We start from the raw sequence: 21202 nt of genomic DNA, 5'->3' as shown, positions 1-21202 counted from the left end.
TGCCAGCACAGTGTATATTCCAGACAGCTGGTGAGTATATAATGCCAGCACAGTGTATATTCCAGAGAGCTGGTGAGTATATAATGCCAACACAGTGTATTTAACAGACAGGTAGTGAGTATATAATGCACAGCACAGTGCATATACCAGACAGCTGGTGAGTATATAATGCCAGCACAGTTTATATACCAGACAGCTGGTGAGTATATGCCAGCACAGTGTATATACCAGACAGCTGGTGAGTATATAATGCCAGCACAGTGTATATACCAGACAGCTGGTGAGTATATAATGCCAGCACAGTGTATATACCAGACAGCTGGTGAGTATATAATGCCAGCACAGTGTACTTAACAGACAGGTAGTGAGTATATAATGCCAGCATAGTGTATATACCAGACAGCTGGTGAGTATATACTGGTGAGTATATAATGACAGCACAGTGTATTTAACAGACAGGTAGTGAGTATATAATGTACAGCACAGTGTATAGTATATAACAGACAGGTAGTGAGTATATAATGTACAGCACAGTGTATATACCAGACAGGTGGTGAGTATATAATGTACAGCACAGTGTATATAACAGACAGGTGGTGAGTATATAATGTACAGCACAGTGTATATAACAGACATGTAGTGAGCATATAATGTACAGCACAGTGTATATAACAGACATGTAGTGAGTATATAATGTACAGCACAGTGTATATAACAGACAGGTAGTGAGTATATAATGTACAGCACAGTGTATATAACAGACATGTAGTGAGTATATAATGTACAGCACAGTGTATATAACAGACAGGTAGTGAGTATATAATGTACAGCACAGTGTATATAACAGACATGTAGTGAGTATATAATGTACAGCACAGTGTATATAACAGACAGGTAGTGAGTATATAATGTACAGCACAGTGTATATAACAGACATGTAGTGAGTATATAATGTACAGCACAGTGTATATACCAGACAGGTAGTGAGTATATAATGTACAGCACAGTGTATATACCAGACATGTAGTGAGTATATAATGTACAGCACAGTGTATATACCAGGCAGGTAGTGAGTATATAATGTACAGCACAGTGTATATACCAGGCAGGTAGTGAGTATATAATGTACAGCACAGTGTATATGGCCAGGCTTTTTTCAGAACAGGCGCAGGCTTCTTTTGACAATTCTTATATACAGTAAAATGGATTTAGTTTGCAGGCATGAAATGTCGCCATCTTGTGGAATGTTTAGATATGGCAGTTTTTTGATCCAAGAAGACCTACAGTTGCTGGTTTTCAAGGAAGAGAAAATGCGGTAAGAATGTTACTGAACAAACTAGCAATTAGATAACAGACTCAGTGGTGTATTTAGGTTTTGTGCTGCCCTAGCCAACACAAAAATCGTCTGCCCCAATGAACACCGACCAACACCACCCCCCCCCTTCCCCCTCCTACGGAGAGAGCCTGACATTGACCAACAACACCTCTGCACCCCACTCGGGAGAGCCTTCCACCAACCCCCCCCCCCAGCGATAGAGAGAAAGACACTCATCTTCAGAGCTCCAGACATCCCTGGGAACGAGAGTCACTCTACATACACCATCAAGTAACCCACATCCTCTCTTGGATCCCACCTGGTTCCCCATCCCTTCTTCTGTGGGGAGGTGCTGCCCCCCTGAAAAATGCCGCTCTAGGCAAGTGCCTTGTGGTAAATACGCCCCTAAATAAACCAATATTGAAAAAACACTTTGGGGGTATCAAAAACCCCCTATAGAGTGAGTACCACCATCCCTGTCACAGAATATAACAGCAGTAAACTAATCTGAAACTTCAGCAGGTACCAATATCGTTGTATAAAATCCATACGTTTATTTTACACAGTTAAAGATTGTTAGTTTTAAAAGTCATTTTGGTGTTACGGGCTGACAGTTCTAGAAGTGGGAGGTGCGCTTGTCATCGAGTCAGCAATAAAACCATCGTCAAAATTTTTCAACCCTTCCCTCTAATGAAAATGTGTTTTTTGTCTGCGTCCCCAATTTTCAGGCATTTTTGTGTGTTCCTGCACATTTGGTTTTTAACAGCCTATTCATTTCAATGGGCTGCAAAAAACACAGGAATGCACAAAAGATAAGGCAAGCGACTTACAAATCGCAGCACACCAAACCCCATTGTACTGCGGTACCATGTGGTTGGGTGGCCAAATCTTATTATATTTGGCTGGAGTTCTGTTTGAAAGAAGCAACATTTCTGGTGATGTAAGGAAAAAAAAAAAAATCACAGCAATGGCAGATTTAAATGGAAAGGCACATTTTAATTATATTAAATAAAAAGGCTTGTATAGCATTTAAAAAGATATTGAAACAATAAGTACACTTTCAAAGAACATTGACCTAAACTAACCCTCCACCCCCTTTAGAAATACATACTTAGGCTGGCCATACACTATACAATTTCCTTACAATTTTCTGTCCAATTTCCTTTAAAACAGTGGTTCTCAACCTGTGGGTCGCGACCCCTTTGGGGGTCAAACGACCCTTTCACAGGGGTCCCCTAAGACCATCAGAAAACACATATTTTCGATGTGTAGAAAGCAGCTGCTGTGTTGAAAGCAGCTACTCTGTTAAAAGCAGCTACTGTGTTGAAAGCAGCTACTGTATAGAAAGCAGCAATATTGGAGGTAAAACGACACTCATGAATTATAATTACTGGGTAAATAATTTTATGGTTGGGGGTCACCACAACATGAGGAACTGTATTAAGGGGTCACAGCATTAGGAAGCTTGAGAACCACTGCTTTAGATAAAGGGAAGAGGAGGAGGTGTGGCAACCCGGAACCGGAAAGGGCGAGGAGAAGGAGGGTCTTCGTATAGAGAAAGGGGTCTGTGGAGAATGTAGGAAGGAGCCGGCACCGGCACGGAGTCCAGGCCCCAGCTTATCACAACAACGCCCGAATCCTAGGTGACATCAAGCTGTAAAGCAGCCCCAGTATCCAGAGGAGGGATATCCTTACCAGGCTATACATCCATTCTACTTCAAAGGGGACCTCTGGCTGATTTCATCATATGTAATACACTGCGTATTTTAAATGCGCATCTGGTGAGTGTGCATTTTTACCACTTTCCGCACTTCACCGAATGAAATATTGGTCACATGAAATATACTTTCACCTGAATACAGGATTTTCTTGTTATGAGCACAAGATTTACTTTACAATTAAGGACAATTTGCACGTTTTTATTAATTTAGACATTTATTTATTCATTTGATTGCTCAAAAGTTTATTCTATGCACATTGTCATATTATTTATAACTTGGTTTATACGCACTTGGCACTTTACGTAATTTTACATCTCCATCAATTGCATTATATTGGTTGAATTCATAGTGCTGCACTCTCTTATCACATATGTAGTGCAGGGGCCTGCCTAATTGGATACAATTGGAAGTGTTGTTTAGGTTTGACCTCATATTATATGGTTCTTGGTAAATCTAAAGCAATTTTCTAAAGAGAATTGTATAGTGTATGGCCAGCCTTACCAAGATTCGACATCCCCGGTTCTGGTGTTTGATGATATTCAGCACTGCAAGTCTCAATCTTCCGGTACATTACAGCCCTACTGAGTTCTGTAAAGGTTCATCTACCTTCATCTCTTGGTCGGGAGATAAAGAATAAAAGTAATAAAAAGTAAACCTCACTTCACCCCTTTTTTTGTTAACACAACATGGCTGAGAATAGGTGAGGTTGTGGATAACTATGTGAGCAGATTGAAAGTCTGTTAGCTGGGCTCAGTCATGAGGCAGTCATATCTGTTCATGGATGTCAAGGTTGTCAAGCTCATCCCGTAGGTGATCAATGTACATGTTGATTTCTGAAACCCGTTTACGATTTCTCTGTTGTTCTTCTCTGTGAACCTGTTCAAACATGAAAAGTGCACAGTTGGTAGTTGGCAATGGCCGTCGTTACCCTTCAGCATTCAAAAATTCTACCATAAGGTTATATGTGCGTTTGGTGATATGATATTTACATGTAAAAGCCTCTCTTGTGTAGACATCCAAAAGCCCTGAAAACTGTTGGCTCAAGTGATACTCTATAGCAGCCATTCTCAACCAGGGTTCCATGGAACCCTAGGATTCCTCCTGAGGTTGCTAGGGGTTCCTTGAGCTGTGGCTGAATGACCTCCTATTTGATGGTACCATCATAGGTCCAGGACCAAGGCCACTTGGCAAAGCCATCAATAAGACACCAAAGAACTTTATAGCTATCTTTTAGGGTGGCATTTTGACCACCGCTGTAACACTTCCTACTGACCACCAATGTGATGGGTATTTTTTTCCATTGACCCCCAATTAGTTGGTTAGGTAAAGGTTCCCCTAGGCCTGAAAGTTATTTTAGGAGTTTCTCTGGGGTAAAAAAGGTTGGGAAAGACTACTCTATAGTATTCCTCTTTGCTCCTTCCCAGGCAGCTACATCAAAGTTTATGGAAGGAGGTAAAGAAGGGGCGGAGGTGTTTGGCCAGCATAGGCAGTAACAGGGGCGGACTGACAACACATGGGGCCCCCGGGCAATAGGGGATCATGGGGCCCCTGTGTCCTTGCCCAAACTCAAAAAAGCCTATGAAAAAGGTACCAGGGGTATCTCATGGGGCCCCCTACTGACCCCGGGTCCTCGGGCAGTGCCCGAGTTTCCAAATGGTCAGTCCGCCCCTGGGCAGTAATTAGATACTCCCAGAAGACTATGAAGTGTCATTCAAGGGCACATTGCAATGAATAAAAATTAATTTATGGAAAAACATTGCAAGTAGGAATTAAAAATACTTAAAAGTGAAGCTCTACCCAAAAGTGGAAGTTCCGCTTTAAGTACTGGTCCCCTGCTCGACGTGAGGAATTGGCATCTTTGGGGAGTGGATACCTGTCAAAACTGGGTACCTGCTCCCCAAATCGCCTACGTGATTGGAAACAGAAGTTGTCCTCCTCCTCTCCCTCTCCATAGTCTTCTAGGACACGTGACAGATCCCAGAAGGGGCCATTCACAAAGTACAGCGCTACTCGCGCATGCGCAGTGGGAACCCAGTTGTGAAGCTACAAGCTGTCACAGCCGGGTGACCACACTAAAGATGCTGGTGCCGGGGAGTGAGGACAGTTGGTGCAACCAGCTGCGGAGAGAACACCGTTGGATCATGGGGCAGGTAAGTCTCTGTTTTTGTTTGTTTGACTGGATCTCCACTTTAATTTTTTTTACATGCTTTTACCTGCAATTGTTTTACATTCAGGGGCTGACTGATATTTGGAATCTAGGGCACTGCCCGAGGGCCCGGGGTCAGTAGGGGGCCCCATGAGATGCCCCTGGTACCTTTTTCATAGGCTTTTTTGAGTTTGGCCAAGGACACAGGGGCCCCATGATCCCCTATTGCCTGGGGGCCCCATGAGTTGTCAGTCCGCCCCTGTTTACATTGCTAACAGTCTTTTTAAGGAGTATTTTTACAGCCCAAGCCTCTTTCTTTTAGTTTTGGATTGGTTAAAACTGCCATCATTTTTTTTGGTACCTGTATCCTGTTGGTGGTTCTCCACACTCACACAAGGCTGTCTTACTTCAGTGGCCAAAAACAGCACCAAATGAATGAAAGGAAGGTGAGTAGGTGCCGCTACCGGAGCTGCAATTGATTTGATTTGTTGCCTTGTGCTGTATAGGCTAATTACCGTACATGTTCACTTAAGTAATTCTGTTGAAAGGATCAGTCCGGCCCAAACGCATATTTTATTTATGAGTGGACACCGGAGGGTTAAATGGCTGACTGCCTTACTGGCTAGATCTCTCTGCCATAACTCCTAGCTGTACTTAGTATTGTCCAGGAACATGACTCATTCTACTGCAGTCTGCATGATGTAAATAGAAAGCTTGCAGCAGAAAAAAAGTCCAACATTAACCACGGAAGGTTTTACCTCCTTCGTGACCAGGCCATTTTTTACTATTGAGCACTGCACTATTTTAACTGGAAATTGCACAGTCATGCAGCTATACTCACACAAAATATATAAACATTTTTTGCATACAAATAGAGCTTTCTTTTGGTGGTATTTGATCCTCACCGGGTTTTTTTAAATTTTTTATTATATAAACTAAGAAAAAAAAATAAAAATTTAAAAAATCAAATTTCTTCATTAAGTTATGCCAAAGTGTATTCTGCTGCATGTGTTTGGTAAAAAAAATATCCCAATAAGTGGATATTGATTGGTTTGTGTGAAAGTTATAGTGTCTACAAATGATGGCATATATGCTGGAATTTTTATTTATTTACTTACTTATTTTACTAGTAATAGCCATGATCAATGACTTATAGCAGGACTGTGATTGTGCGGCAGGCAATCTGACACTAACTGATGCTGGATGGGAACGAACTAGCAGACACTGACATTACCAGTGACATTAATACAGTGATTAGTGATGATACTATACACTGTCACTATACTAATGACACTGGCTGGGAAGAGGTTAACATCTCTGGGTAATTAGGGGTTAAGTGTGTGCCTAACAAGTGTTAATAGGTGTATTATGTGCTGCTTTTTACTAAAATTCTCTTTGTTCCGTCTAATCACAGCGGGAGTCGGTGGGCACGAACGCACAGCCTTTACCCAGAAGATGCCAGTGATATACAGGTACATCAAAGTGCCTGTAGGATCCTCCCATCCGCACTACAATATGGGTGGACTGCTCTGAAGTGGTTAATGTTTGTGAGTGTTGCTGAGAGTTCATGTTGGGAGACCTCACTACCTGAACCACCAGAAGATACGATTGGTGGTCAAATGTTTGTGGACAATTGACCAATCATACCTACAGTAAATGGATTTGTTGGACATCCTATACCAAACCAAAGGCATTAATAAGGTGTTGTCTCCCTCTTTGCGGCTATATCAGCCTTCACTCTTTTGGGAAGACTTTACCTAAGAATTTGGGGTGTGTCTGTGAGAATCTGTGCTCATTCAGCCAATGGCTTTGCACACAGTGTATTAGAAACCGGCGAAAAATCTAAGCAACCTGATCTCATCAATAGAAAAATATAAGGATGGTGGATGATTCAAACTTGTGTCAACCAAAAGGTGAATTTCATTTTTGGTTGAGCTGGTGATGGGAGTTCATGTGGGGCAGACCTCAATGCCAAAGCCACTAAAAGATACACTAGATGGCCATGTTTGTGGGCAACTGACCATTACACCTACATGAGCTTGTTGGACATCTTATTCCAAAACCATGGACATTATTAAGGCATTGTCCTCCTCTTTGCATCTATATCAGCCTCCACTCTTCTGGGAAGGCTGTACCCAAGATTTTGGAGTGTTTCTGTAGGAATTTGGGCCTATGCAGCCAAAAGAGCATTTGTGAGGTCTGGTACTGAGATCAGACAAGAAGACCTTGCTTCCAATCAGCGTTTATCCCAAAGGTTTCTGAGGCCAAGGCTCTGTACAGGCAACTGAAGTTTATACACACCAAACTCAAACCATGACTTTATGGAGCTGTATGGCACACAGTCATGCGGGAACAGAAAAATGCTTCCCAAACTGTTACAACAAGGTTGACCACACAATTATCTAAATAGTCTTTGTATTCTCTAGTAATTAACATTACCCTGCACTGCAGACACCTGAACCTAATAATTTGGAGGGGTATTCACATACTTTTTTCCATATTGTGTGACAACCTGGTGCCCTCAAACATTTGGCATTAGGCCCCTTTTCACATGGGCCCTTTCCATTTTGATTAGCAAGGCATCTGCCCATTGATCCCCTGCTGATCACAGCAAAGTGCATAGATGACAGGTGAATCTGAACTGAGTGGACATGGACAAAGCCCACTCTGCTCTATGGAAGTTTACACCAGATTGCCCCATCCAATCCACCTAGACACAGGAGGACAGATCCTCTTCTGTGTGTGTTTAGTGGATCGGTAGGCTGGTGTATACACCCACCGGTTCCTAGGTTCATAGGGTTGAATGGATCTGATCAGGTCCACCTAAAATACTGACAATCGGACCTGATCAGAAAGATCATATGAAAGGGGCCATTATAGTGTATAAGAATCTAGTGGAAAATCTAAGCAACCTGATCTCATCAGAGGAAAAATATAAAACTGGTGGATGATTTAAAGCTCAACTCAAAGGTGAATCCTGATTTTGGTTGCATTGACTTTATGCCATAGTTTCTAGTCTTACTTTTTGTATGAGGTTGGTGGCCCAGTTATTGATATTGGTAACTAGTTCATCTTCTCGATTATCGATCTTCAGCAGGTGTATGTCATGAGAGGCACTGACTGCATTGACGATGGTGTCTTTGTCCACAAACAGCTGCCAGCAAAAGGTGAAAAGTACACAGTGTTAAAATGTAACTGAGAGCAAGTTTTTTTTTAACTTTTGGATAGAGTGGAGAGGGATTAGAACAACTGTCAGGTTTTTATTGCTGTCTTTATCCACATTAAGGAGATTCACCCTTATTGATTTGTTCAACAAAATTGAAAGAAAATCCAAAATTTTGGTTGGACACCAGAACAGGAATAGAGAACATGATGAGAACGATAGTTCTGGTGATTACCAGGGATTTCCCTCAGTTTAGAGAAAAAAAATAATTATTTTACCTTCAGTTCTACATTAATGGTCCCCAAGGACAGTTTGTTGGGTGTGGTATAATAATACAATCTGCTCACCGCTCGAAGCTCATCGGTCATGTCTTCATCCATCTCCCCCTTCAATACTCTCTCCAGCATGCTAATAGACAACTCCAGGAGTTTTTCATGGTGGTGGTTCTCCAAGTCTCTGATCTGAGCCATTGTAAATTGAGGGGTTAAAGAACAACTCCAGACGATTAGTTACTGAACTGTTAAAGTACTACTGAGTTTTAAGAAGCCCACATACTTCAATCTGATTGTTCTATTGTTTAAAGGGTCAATCCACCCAAAAGTAATAAACAGTGGAGCAGGGTGGGCTGAAGTCACCCATAGCTTTTTATATGTCTTGGACAGGGGCGGACTGACCATTTGGAAACTCGGGCACTGCCCAAGGGCCCGGGGTCAGTAGGGGGCCCCATGAGAAACCCCTGGTACCTTTTTCAAAGGCTTTTTTGAGTTTGGGCAAGGACACAGGGGCCCCATGATCCCCTATTGTCCGGGGGCCCCATGAGTTGTCAGTCCGCCCCTGGTCTCGGATATTACAACAGCAAGACTTCCCTGCTATAACTCCTGGCTTTGTTCCTGTCTACCTGGGAGTTTTGGGTGTTCTTGATCTTTCTGTTACATTGACTATTATAAAAAAATAAGTATAACCATCATGAAGAATGGGAACCCCTCATAATGGGTACAGCAGGTGTGCAGATCTGGGAGATCTCACCAATGGAGTCCCTAAGAAATTTAGGAAACGGTTATTTGCTTTAACTCTCCGTCTTCTACCAAACGGTGAAGCATCGATTTAGGGACACATCCTTTTAAGCTCGTCAATGGGCAACTAAAAAAATGATTGCTTGTAGTGGGCCTGCACTCCCACAACAAGGATTAAAGGATAAGTTCACCTTTTAGATACTGGGGGGGGCGGCGGCTAAAACCAGGTGGAACATGTAATATGTTGCCAAAGGTGAACTTATCCTTAAATTTACTTACCTGATCCTCCAGCTAGTCCGGTCCTGGCAACCTCTCCTTCCCCGTGCTCTCGGATCCTGACATCATCAAGATCATATTAGGGTCCATAGGCCTGCATTGGACGTGATGATGCCAAGGGATAGCCCATTGCCAGAGTGTGGGGAACACCATCTGCCAAGGAAGTGAAGCATCGGTTTATTACAACTGTTTCCCCTTGATAAAAGGAGCAATTATCCCTTGCAATTCAGAAGTAGTCCCACTGCAAGAGATAATTTGAAAAGTTTCCAGAGTTGGACTTTAAAGCAGTATTAAACCCAAAAGCAAGCAATCATTATATTGCAGCTTACCAATTCTCAATTGCAATGGCTGTACTCATTTTCTTTTTTAGGCTTTTTTTTCTTCTATTTTCATTTGGTGATCCAGCCAGTAAAACGGTTGTTTTTCAAAATAACATGCTCTCCAGCAGAATGTATCAGTTACAGAGCTGAGACAAACCATTTGCCACAGACAGGGGTGCTAACAATGATCAACTTTTATTTATATATGTAAAACCTTTACCCCAAGAAATATACACTGTTTAAAATTTCTTGAAGACATCCAATCAGGACGAAATGTGTTGAGGTCTGGTTTACGTGCCGATACGGCACATCTGGTACAGTCACGTTCGGTTAGTGGAACTCACTCAGCTTCCGGGATTGAAGTAGCGGCGGCCATCTTCCCCCATACAAGCTACATATACAGTACCTAGTCCCGGTTTACATAGGCACTTCAACAAGTGAGTGTAGAGTGTTTACTTTGCAATTTTAATCAATCAAATGGTTTTACGCTATGAGATCTCCCCCTGGCATTTTATTTCCTGAGTGGAAGCGAACTATCTGTGGAAGACTTATAGAAGCCACGTGAAGGAGGATATAAACAGGCAGGGGTACCCCAAAAGCATTAAGTAACCTGACTAGCAGTAGTAGGTCAACGTTTTATGGTGAGTGCCAGTTCATGTGGGGACACCAGTAGCAGAATGTATGTCAAGTTTGAAGGAAATGTTAGGACAGGATTGGCATTGTCTGGGTGAACAAAAAGAAATAAAAGAGCCCTTTTCTGGATTGTTAGGGAATTTTGATAGGGAACAATCACTCATCACTTGCAAAGATTTTCAATACATCCAAAAATCTTGCTTCTGATGCTGCAAAGCACTGGCTATATCTTCAAAGTTATCACTCAAATGGCCCCTTTATTGCACTTTGTATTTGAATCTGTCACAAAAATGGCCAAGCACACCTGTGATGTACGATGTATTATGAACCTAGATTATGAAATCCTAGGTAGGAAATATGAATACAGAAAAAAGAAGATCGCTGTATACTAGCTGCTGGCTGTCTTTACAAGACCTGTCCAAAAAAAGGATATAGGCCTTGTGCAGTTTCCAGAAAAGTTGACACCAGTTCAGAGATATTCCTTTCATATTCCTTAGTGATCTCCTGTGTACAGAGAAAATGAGCCGGTTATTAAAGTGTATGTCAAGGAAGAAAAAAAATACAAGTACATCTCTCCAACACATGAACATTTCCCTGTGTTTTATTCCTTTAATTACCCTCCAAGTACTGAACTAAACGTTGATCTGCCAGAAATGCATTCAGCTCTTAAAAGAGAATTCCAGGTTTACTTTCACTTTTAATGGCTCATTTGGGCCAAGCTGGCCTAAACAAATTATTTCAATGCCAGAAGTTCTGGCTTCTGGGACTGCTGTAATAGACAAGACTGTTCTGGCGTATGAATAATTTGTTTGGATGTCAGAGGTCCCCCTCCCATCACATCAGAGTCCCCCCCATTTACATCAGAGACCCCCTATATATGAGAGCCCCCATCACATCAGTCCCCCTCCATTTATAGAGTCCCTCAATCACAAAACCACTCATCATAGTGTCCCCAATCACACAGTCCACCCCATTCATTACAGACCCCCCAGTCATACAGTCTCCCTGGTCACAGTGGCCCCTAATCCCACAGTCTACCCAGACAGCGCCCCCCAATCACACAGTCCACACCCCATAGCCATGTCCCCTAATCACACAGTCTACCCATACAGAGTCCCCCAAACAGTCAACACCCCCATCACAGTGCCACTAATCACACAATCTACACATACACAGCCCCCCAATCACACAGGACACACCCCCATCATAGTACTCCTTAACCAGTCTACCCATACAGAGCCCCCCAATCACACATTCCATATCTCCGTCACAGTTCCCCCAATCACACAGTCTACCCATACAAAATCCCCCAATCACACAGTCCACACCCCATCACCGTGTCTCCTAATCACACAGTCTACCCATACAGAGCCCCCAAATTACACAGTCTACACCTCCATCACAGGTCCCGTAATCAGACAGTCCCTCATCAGAGACCTCTAATCACAAAGCACTCCCCCCCACCATCAGACAGTCCCACACAGTCCCTCTTCATATCAGAGTTGTACCTTATGACTCCAACAGCGTAGCAGAGGGTGGGAGGCGGAGCAAGTTTGGAGGAGGCGGTCTTCCATCCTCCCCTGAATGTTGGGGGTACCCTTGCATGCTGTTTGCCCTGGTTCTTTGTCATGCATTGCCTGCATTGTCATGGTGTGGGCCAGCTGGCTATCAACACCCAAGCAATGAATGATGACGTGTGTCCTAGTCCTAAAGCGCCATTAATTATTATCACACTGATGGCAAGCCTGCCCTCACCATGGTAACTCATGATGCTGATCCAGACCCAACTGGGTCCCATAATCCTGGCAACCTGGTTGAAAAACACTGATAGCTAATGTTAGACCATTCTGGCATGGAAATAATTTGCTTTGGCCAGCTTGGCCCAAGTGAAAGTACATCTGGAATTCACTTTTAAGCCCTGTTGTGGGCTGACAACACACTTTTGGAGAACTGAGTGGTGTCAGCCCTGCCCACTGTTTTTTGCTAAGCTACTCAGACCTCCTCATTTTTACAATATAAAGGCTAATAATTCTGTAGTTCATGATAAGAACTGAGAAGGATCTTTGAGATAACATAGGAAATGTGCACAGGAACCAGCTTAGGTAAAAATCAACAGGTTTTCTGCGCTTTTATTAAACAGATATAACAAAACATTTGCAATGTTAATAAAACAGAGCAAATGGGAACACAAGAGAAATTCATTGTTAGTGTTTACTTACTGTATATGTGAAACAAATTTGACCAAATACCAATACAGTATCCCTTTAGAAAGGGTAGAGTTATGATGATTTCTGACTTTTTCTGGGGGGAATAAACACAGTAATAGACGTGGACTCACCTCCAGCTGGTCCACCAGCTGCACCTCCAGCATCAGCAGGGAGTCCATGAGCTGGGCAATGTCCTGACTATACTGCAGTGATTTGGAGTCTACAATCTGCTGGTCTGTGATCTGCGAGAGCTCATCGAACAGCTAGAGAGACATAAAGGACATCATACAAACATTTTTTATTTTGATCTTTTGAGGACAATTGTGGATGTGCATGTCAGATATAAAGTAAACTTTTGGGAGTTTGATTCCTATAAAAAAGGGAAGAGCGGTTAGTGTTGGTCGGTATCAGGCTCGTTCAGCGGGAGGGTTTGGTGGCGGGTGTATGGGGGGTGGTGGTAGTGGAAGGCTCTCTTGGGTGGTAGGTAGAGGTGGGGATGGTGTCGGTCAGTGTGAGGCTCTCTCTGTGCTGCAGGGGGTTTGGAGGGAAGGGGGGAGCGGTTAGTGTTGGTCGGTGTCAGGCTCTATATTTCCGGAGGTGGGGTGGTGGTGTTGGTCAGTATCAGGCTCGTTCAGCAGGAGGGGTTGGTGGCGGGTGTATGGGGGGCTGTGGTAGTGGAAGGCTCTCTTGGGTGGTAGGTAGAGGTGGGGGTGGCACCGGTCAGTGTGAGGCTCTCGCTGGGCGGGGGGGTTGGAGGGAAGGGAAGAGCGGTTAGTGTTGGTTGGTATCAGGCTCGTTCAGCAGGAGGGTTTGGTGGCAGATGTATGGGGGGTGGTGGTAGTGGAAGGCTCTCTTGGGTGGTAGGTAGAGGTGGGGGTGGCATTGGTCAGTGTGAGGCTCTCGCTGGGCGGGGGGGGTCGGAGGGAAGGGAAGAGCGGTTAGTGTTGGTCGGTATCAGGCTCGTTCAGCAGGAGGGTTTGGTGGCAGGTGTATGGGGGGTGGTGGTAGTGGAAGGCTCTCTTGGGTGGTAGGTAGAGGTGGGGATGGTGTCGGTCAGTGTGAGGCTCTCTCTGTGCTGCAGGGGTTTTGGAGGGAAGGGGGCAGCGGTTAGTGTTGGTCACTGTCAGGCTCTCTCCGTGGGAGTGGGTGGTGGTGTTGGTCAGTCTCAGGCTCTTTCAGCAGGGGGGAGGGTTGGTGGCGGGTGTATGGGGGGCGGTGGTAGTGGAAGGCTCTCTTGGGCGGGAGGTAGAGGTGGGGGTGGTGTCTGTCAGTGTGAGGCTCTCTGCGCGGCGGGGGGGGTCGGAGGGAAGGGAAAAGTGGATGAGCGGTTAGTGTTGGTCGGTGTCAGACTCTCTATTTGCGGGGCTGGGGTGGTGGTGTTGATCTGTATCAGGCCCTTTCAGTGGGGAGGGGGTTGATGGTGGTTGTATGGGAGGTGGTGGTAGTGGAAGGCTCTCTTGGGCGGGGGGAGCAGTTAGTGTTGGTCTGTGTCAGGATCTCTCCGCGGGGGTGGGGTAGTGGGTTTGTCGGTGTCAGGTTCTTTCAGCGGGGAGGTGGACAATTTTTGTGTTGCCTAGGGCAGCACAAAACCTAAGTACACCACTGCCTGCACCTGCCACCCTGCTGCAGTAAATGTACTGTGGTGGGGTGACAAGTGATTAAAGACTCTGTCAAAGATACCGTATTAATATAGTGTACCCAATAACAATTTAAACTACATAAACTACAGACATCAGATTCACATTACAGTTTGTCCTTTAAAAGCTCATCGTCTTTCATTTGTCAGTTTGTAAAAAAATGTTGGTACAACCTACGTACATGTAACGCACAGTAGTGGTGGTCATCTTCATCTAGCGGCCAATGTGCAAAATACTTAGTTCAACATGATCCCAATACAGTAGAGTGCACGCACGAGAAACCTCCAGAAACCTGGGAGGGGGACCCCAAGGTTTCAACGGTCTAGGGGCCTCCAGAGTTTAATCCAGCACTGTCCTTGTCCCCCTCCACTCACAATACGTCCTCAGTCTTTGACCGAAACTCAGAATGATTTTTTTTTCACCAAGCAGACAGCCATTTAATATGGGGCCTTCTAGATAGTCAGCATGTTCCAGCTGTGCACCGCTGGGACTAGTCCCCTGTATAAATGGTAAAACTGCTACATGGCACCATCCCAAGATCACAAGCCGACATACCATACAAGAGCAATGACCCTCCCCACATATACACCCTTATAAACCATACCTCATTGTTCTGCGTTTGAAACTCATGAATCTGCTTGACGCCGGCCTCCTCGTTTTCAGTCACAGCCTCCTGCCGACATTCATTAAAGATGGCCATTTCATCTTCTCTTTTTTCGTGGTGCTTGAGGCCATAATCGAATATAGCCTGACACACCTCCGTACACTTCGTCCTGTATGTGGGGTCAATGGTAAGGAACACCACACTGCACATATGTATTAAATATGATGTGGTCATAAATGAATGGGCTCCTTTTACATAATGTGTGGTGTGAATGGGTCCTAACATGCCAAGCTGTCCAGTAAAAGTTGTAGCCATTGGGAGGAACCATATAACACTGCTGGGGGTGCTTACATAAGTCAGGTTTTCTTCATATGGTTTAAAGTGGTTGTAATCTCTTACGTATACCAAGTGAAGTGACTGGCCTCAGGTGATACACAGAGATAGAAGAACTCCTCCTACATAAGTTGTACCTGTTTATCTACTCTCTTTTCTACATCTGTTCAAAGTCCACTCTCAGGAATAACAAGACATGGATCCAAGTATACCGAAGAAGAGGTTATGTTCACCATACCTTAAACCAGAAGAAATTACTGGATTAGACCCGACAGAAGAAATAGCTTTATGAAAATTGAAATTCAGCACCGGGACCCAGTGAGATCACCCTGTATACCAAAAAACTGGCAACTGCCAATATCTACTATATCCGCAGTGAGGATGATAAAGAAATACGTTCAAACTTCTTGAATGACCGATGCTCTCAGGGTCTATGTGCCCAAAGCACCGCACTGCTTTACCATTTCTATGGCAGCTGAGGCTTCAAGCTACAGGGGTTTGGTTTAATATTGACCTGTGAGCTCAACTGGTTATGGAGAGACTGTACAGTGACCCAGCTAAGACCCAAGTCACCAGATAATGCAAACGTTATTAAATATCTATTGATCTCTCCACCATGATCGTCGCATGATGGCGACACTGGGAACATCCAAGCGTGATGACGACACTGGGAACGTCCAAGCGTGATGACCACACTTGGAAAGTCCAAGCTGGATGGCGACAATGGAAACATTCAAGTATGATGACGACATTTGGAATGTCCAAGCGCGATGATGACACTGGGAACATCCAACCGTGACGACCACACTGGGAACGTCAAACCGTGACGACCACACTGGGAACGTCAAACCGTGACGACCACACTGGGAACGTCAAACCGTGACGACCACACTGGGAACGTCCAACCGCGACGACCACACTGGGAACGTCCAACCGCGACGACCACACTGGGAACGTCCAACCGCGACGACCACACTGGGAACGTCCAACCGTGACGACCACACTGGGAACGTCCAACCGTGACGACCACACTGGGAACGTCCAACCGTGACGACCACACTGGGAACGTCCAACCGTGACGACCACACTGGGAACGTCCAACCGTGACGACCACACTGGGAACGTCCAACCGTGACGACCACACTGGGAACGTCCAACCGTGACGACCACACTGGGAACGTCCAACCGTGACGACCACACTGGGAACGTCCAACCGTGACGACCACACTGGGAACGTCCAACCGTGACGACCACACTGGGAACGTCCAACCGTGACGACCACACTGGGAACGTCCAACCGTGACGACCACACTGGGAACGTCCAACCGTGACGACGACACTGGGAACGTCCAACCGTGACGACGACACTGGGAACGTCCAACCGTGACGACGACACTGGGATTGTCCAACCGTGACGACGACACTGGGAACGTCCAACCGTGACGACAACACTGGGAACGTCCAACCGTGACGACGACACTGGGAACGTCCAACCGTGACGACGACACTGGGAACGTCCAACCGTGACGACGACACTGGGAACGTCCAACCGTGACGACGACACTGGGAACGTCCAACCGTGACGACGACACTGGGAACGTCCAACCGTGACGACGACACTGGGAACGTCCAACCGTGACGACGACACTGGGAACGTCCAACCGTGACGACGACACTGGGAACGTCCAACAGCGGTGACGACACTGGGAAATGGGCAGGATTCCAGTGTCATCATCACACTTGAGCATTTTTGAGCTACAGGAGTACCTGATTTGTGGCAATACCTGTGAGTTAGTCTCTTTTTCCATGCATATGAGATTTCCATCTTGATATATCCCTCTGTGATCCAGTATATGAGGATGGCAGTCTTGCGTGGATTTTACAAAAGTTTCTTTTAGACCTTCAATTAATAATGGGAGGTGATTGTAAAATTGAGCTGCTCTCTCATGGGAAAAAAAAAATCACTGGGTGTTTTGAGATCGCGTAACCACTGACAGTGCCCTCCAACCTACCATAGTGGCTACCAGCCTCCTACAGTGTCCCCCAGCCTACTGCAGAGCCTCAAAACCCCCATAGTGCCACCAACCTGCAAAAATGTCCCACACTTTCTACAGTGCCCTTCAGCCCCGCAGCACCTGCCAGTGCCCCTGAAAAAGTTCCCATCCTCCTGGAGCGACCCCATTCCTCAGCTTCCCCCAGCGTCCTCCAGAAATCTCATCCCCTACAGGCTCACCAAGTTCTAAACCTTCTAGAACCCCAATCCTCCCACAGTGGCACCCAGCCCTATCCAGAACATTCCAGAATTTCAATACACATTTTGCATTCCCAAACTTTTGTGTGTTAGTATAAACTTTTTTTTTTTTATACACTTTCAGGGGCATGGAAGGTTTTGGAAGAATGTACAGGCCATGCTATCAATAAGCCTGCTATAGACACAAAATGGCTTACACCACTGAGTAACCAGTTACATTTAAATTAACACATCAGTGATTCAAAAACATTTTCTAGAGGTAACATCTCTCCTAGTTTGATACAAGGAGGATAGAAGGATATGAGTCCACTAGTTCATCCATACCAGGAAGTGTAGACAACCGAGTTCCATCGACATCCTCTGCATACATGGCCTCGAAAAGGAAGGGGCCATTCAGATATTCCACGTAGGCAGCCTTAAAGTAAACATAATACAAACGTGAGAGATACACTTTCACAAAGCATAGCACTTCAGGAAATAGAAAATCTCTGCTGCCCATGGCAACCAACAAGTTATCAGCTATGATTTTGGTGGAACATCAGCAAATGAAAGAAAGTCTTTAAGGACATCGGACACACACTAGTTAATAATTTTCAGGATCTACCTTGTGCTTATCCAACTCTTGCTTACTCTGTTCTTCTTTTTCCCTCTTCACTCTCTCCAAAGTCTCATTATGATTCATTTCCTCAATGGAGTACTGGTACTTCACATTGGCTATGTCTCTCTGAAAATATACAATGCACACATTCTGGGATATCATAATGACTTTAAAGTGAACCTGTGGTTAGCCTACGAATTTTCAAATATGTATATATTCTTAACAAGCAATAAATGAGCTTTAAAACAAGCCCTCACTGACCTATGTAGCTGCAAGCACTGTGGAGCAATTTATTCTCGATCATTTAATTCTCTTAGCAGCTAAGCTCTTCTCGCCCCCCCCCCCTCTCAGTAGTGATTCAGAAGCTCAGCTTCCCCTGCTCCTCACTCCCAGTCATACATTCGCAGCTCAGATCTTGTTCTCCCTGTCAGCAGTGACTTCTCGGCACACGTTGACATTGCTCTCCCCACCCCCCACCTTCCAGACTCAGCAGCCTTCTAATATAAAAACAGAGCAGGAGCTCTAAGTTGGGGGAAGAAGGTGCATTGAGCTGCTGAGCCGGGAGGGAATCAGAAGAAGCTGAGCATTGGTTTCATTTGTGGGAGAGGGGAGCAGGGTTAGCCGAGCTGAGCTTCTATATCACGGCTGGTGGGGGAGCAGAGGGAGCTGAGTTTCTGTGTCACCGCTAGGAAGGGGTTGCAAGGGAAGGCTGGGCTGCTGAGTCACTGCAGGAAGGGGGAGCAGAGTGAGCTGAACTGCAGTGCCACTGCTAGGTAATAGGAGCTAGGCAATAGGAGGGAGTTGCATGGATGAATTGGTCCACAGTGCCTGCAAGAGAAATAGCAGTACATCATATTGACCATTTTTCTAATTACAGAATGTAGGAATACTGGTACATGGCATTGGCCACGTCTCTGAAATACAAAATGAAGGAATACGGGTACATCGCATTGGCCACGTCTCTGAAATACAAAATGAAGGAATACAGGTACATTGCATTGGCCATGTCTTTGAAATAACAAATGAAGGAATACGGGTACATCGCATTGGCCATGTCTCTGAAATACAAAATGAAGGAATACGGGTACATGGCATTGGCCACGTCTCTGAAATACAAAAGGAAGGAATACCGGTACATTGCATTGGCCACGTCTCTGAAATACAAAATGTAGGAATACCGGTACGCCAAATGGACCATGTTTCTAAAATAAAAAATGTAGGAATACCAACCATATCGCTCAATACAAAATGTAGGAATACCGGTACATTGCATTGGCCATGTCTCTAAAATACACAATGGGGGAACATCAGTATGTCAAATTGGCCATGTTTTGTAAAATACAAAATGAAGGAATATCAGTATGTCACAGTGGCCACGTCTCTAAAATATAAAATGGAGGAATACCAGTGCATCACCTTGGCCATGTCTGAAATATACGCAATGAGGGAAAACCAGTATGTCATATTGGCCATGTTTCTAAACTACAAAATGGAGAAATACTGGTACATGTCTCTAAACTACAAAATGAGGGAATACTGGTACTCCAGATTGACCATGTCTCTGAAACACAAAATGGACTAACACCAATACGCCATATTGGCCATGTTTCTAAAATATAAAATGGAGGACTACATCACATTGCCTATGTCTCCAAAGTACAAAATGGAGGAATGCCAGTATGTCATATTGGCCATGTCTCTAAAATACTAAATGGAGGAATACCAGTATGTCATTTTGCCAGGTTGTTAAAATACAAAATTGGGAAATACCAGTACGTAACATTGACCAAGTAGCTAAAATATAAAATGGAGAAATACCCCTTCCATGGTTTTTAAATACAAAATAGAGTACAAATTTCCCAATATATTACAGAGATCTTATCTACTCCTTTGACTAACATGTCCAGCACAGATGTATGTCTTTGTCAGTGTTGATATTGTTACTTTATGTCCATTTTAATATTATTAACACCTATTTTGCATTAAAAAAAAATACAAAGTGAGAAATAATGTCATCAGAATTTTGTGAATATTTCTTGATATTACAATTCATAAAATAGAAAAAAAGAGTACATAAAAAAGAAATACTGGTATGTCACATTGGGTATGTCTCAAATACAAAATGCAGGAATGTTGGTACTTAGATTGGATTCACATTTGAGCGTAGCGCCTTTGAGCATTTTCTGTTCCTTTGTTGTTTTCATACAGCATTTTTGAGATTTGTCTTTTTTTTTATTAGCCAATAGAGAAAAATATCATCTGTTGCAATCACTTGTTGCTAGGTCTTTCAGCTTTTATTTCTTTTCTTGTTTTTCTTTTTTTTTTTTTTATTATTAGGGTAAGGGGTTACAGTTAGGGTAGGGATTAGGGTTTGGGTTGGGGGGGTTAATATTTTATTTATTGTCTTATTTTTTTTGTCAGAGATAGGGTGTTAATAATAATAAAAAATTTATAAATAAATGTAAAGTAAATAAAATAAATGCACAAATAAATAAATAAAAATAATCATACATTAATAAAATAAATGAATAATATATAAGAAATAATTAACCCCTAACCTTAACCCCCAAACCCTTAAAAAAAGTAAATAATATTAATATTATTAATAATAAACACCCCAACTCTCCGCTGGCTATCACCGCTTCAGTCCATCCTGAATACGGCAGCCAGACTCATTCACCTTTCTAACCACTCCATCTCCGCCACCCCCCTCTGCCAATCCCTCCACTGGCTTCCGATTGCGCAACGGATCAAAATCAAAATCCTAACACTGACGTACAAAGCTGTCCACCATACTGCCCCGAACTACATCACTGACCTAATATCCAAGTACCACCCAGCACGCACACTCTGCTCCTCACAAGACCTCCTTCTCTCTAGTTCCCTGGTCTCCTCCTCCCATGCCCGCCTCCAGGACTTCTCCAGGGTGTCACCCATCCTCTGGAACTCCCTGCCCCAACCCATCAGATTATCACCTACTCTCCT

The 21202-nt window shown here is 44.1% G+C and overlaps 1 protein-coding gene across 1 annotated transcript in view; it reads right to left on the bottom strand.

Moving 5' to 3' along the window:
* Positions 1 to 2290: 2290 nt before the first annotated feature.
* DRC3 (dynein regulatory complex subunit 3) overlaps positions 2291 to 21202 on the bottom strand; it is a 31360-nt gene continuing 12448 nt past the window's right edge. Inside the window, exons 5-12 of the mRNA XM_089656718.1 lie at positions 18224 to 18343; positions 17922 to 18034; positions 15036 to 15210; positions 12926 to 13057; positions 11021 to 11091; positions 8693 to 8816; positions 8205 to 8336; positions 2291 to 3912 (exon numbers count right to left, since the gene is read on the bottom strand). Of these exons, the coding sequence (XP_089512844.1) occupies positions 3802 to 3912; positions 8205 to 8336; positions 8693 to 8816; positions 11021 to 11091; positions 12926 to 13057; positions 15036 to 15210; positions 17922 to 18034; positions 18224 to 18343 (978 nt within the window). The 3' untranslated portion in view covers positions 2291 to 3801. The remainder of the gene's footprint in view (positions 3913 to 8204; positions 8337 to 8692; positions 8817 to 11020; positions 11092 to 12925; positions 13058 to 15035; positions 15211 to 17921; positions 18035 to 18223; positions 18344 to 21202) is intronic.

Source organism: Staurois parvus, unplaced genomic scaffold (assembly GCF_062004578.1).
Source record: "Staurois parvus isolate SC_StPar_1 unplaced genomic scaffold, SC_StPar_1.0 ptg000931l, whole genome shotgun sequence".
NCBI classification, from domain to species: Eukaryota; Metazoa; Chordata; class Amphibia; order Anura; family Ranidae; genus Staurois; species Staurois parvus.
Note: the sequence above shows the minus strand (reverse complement) of the source record. Positions and strands in the feature narration are given on the sequence as shown.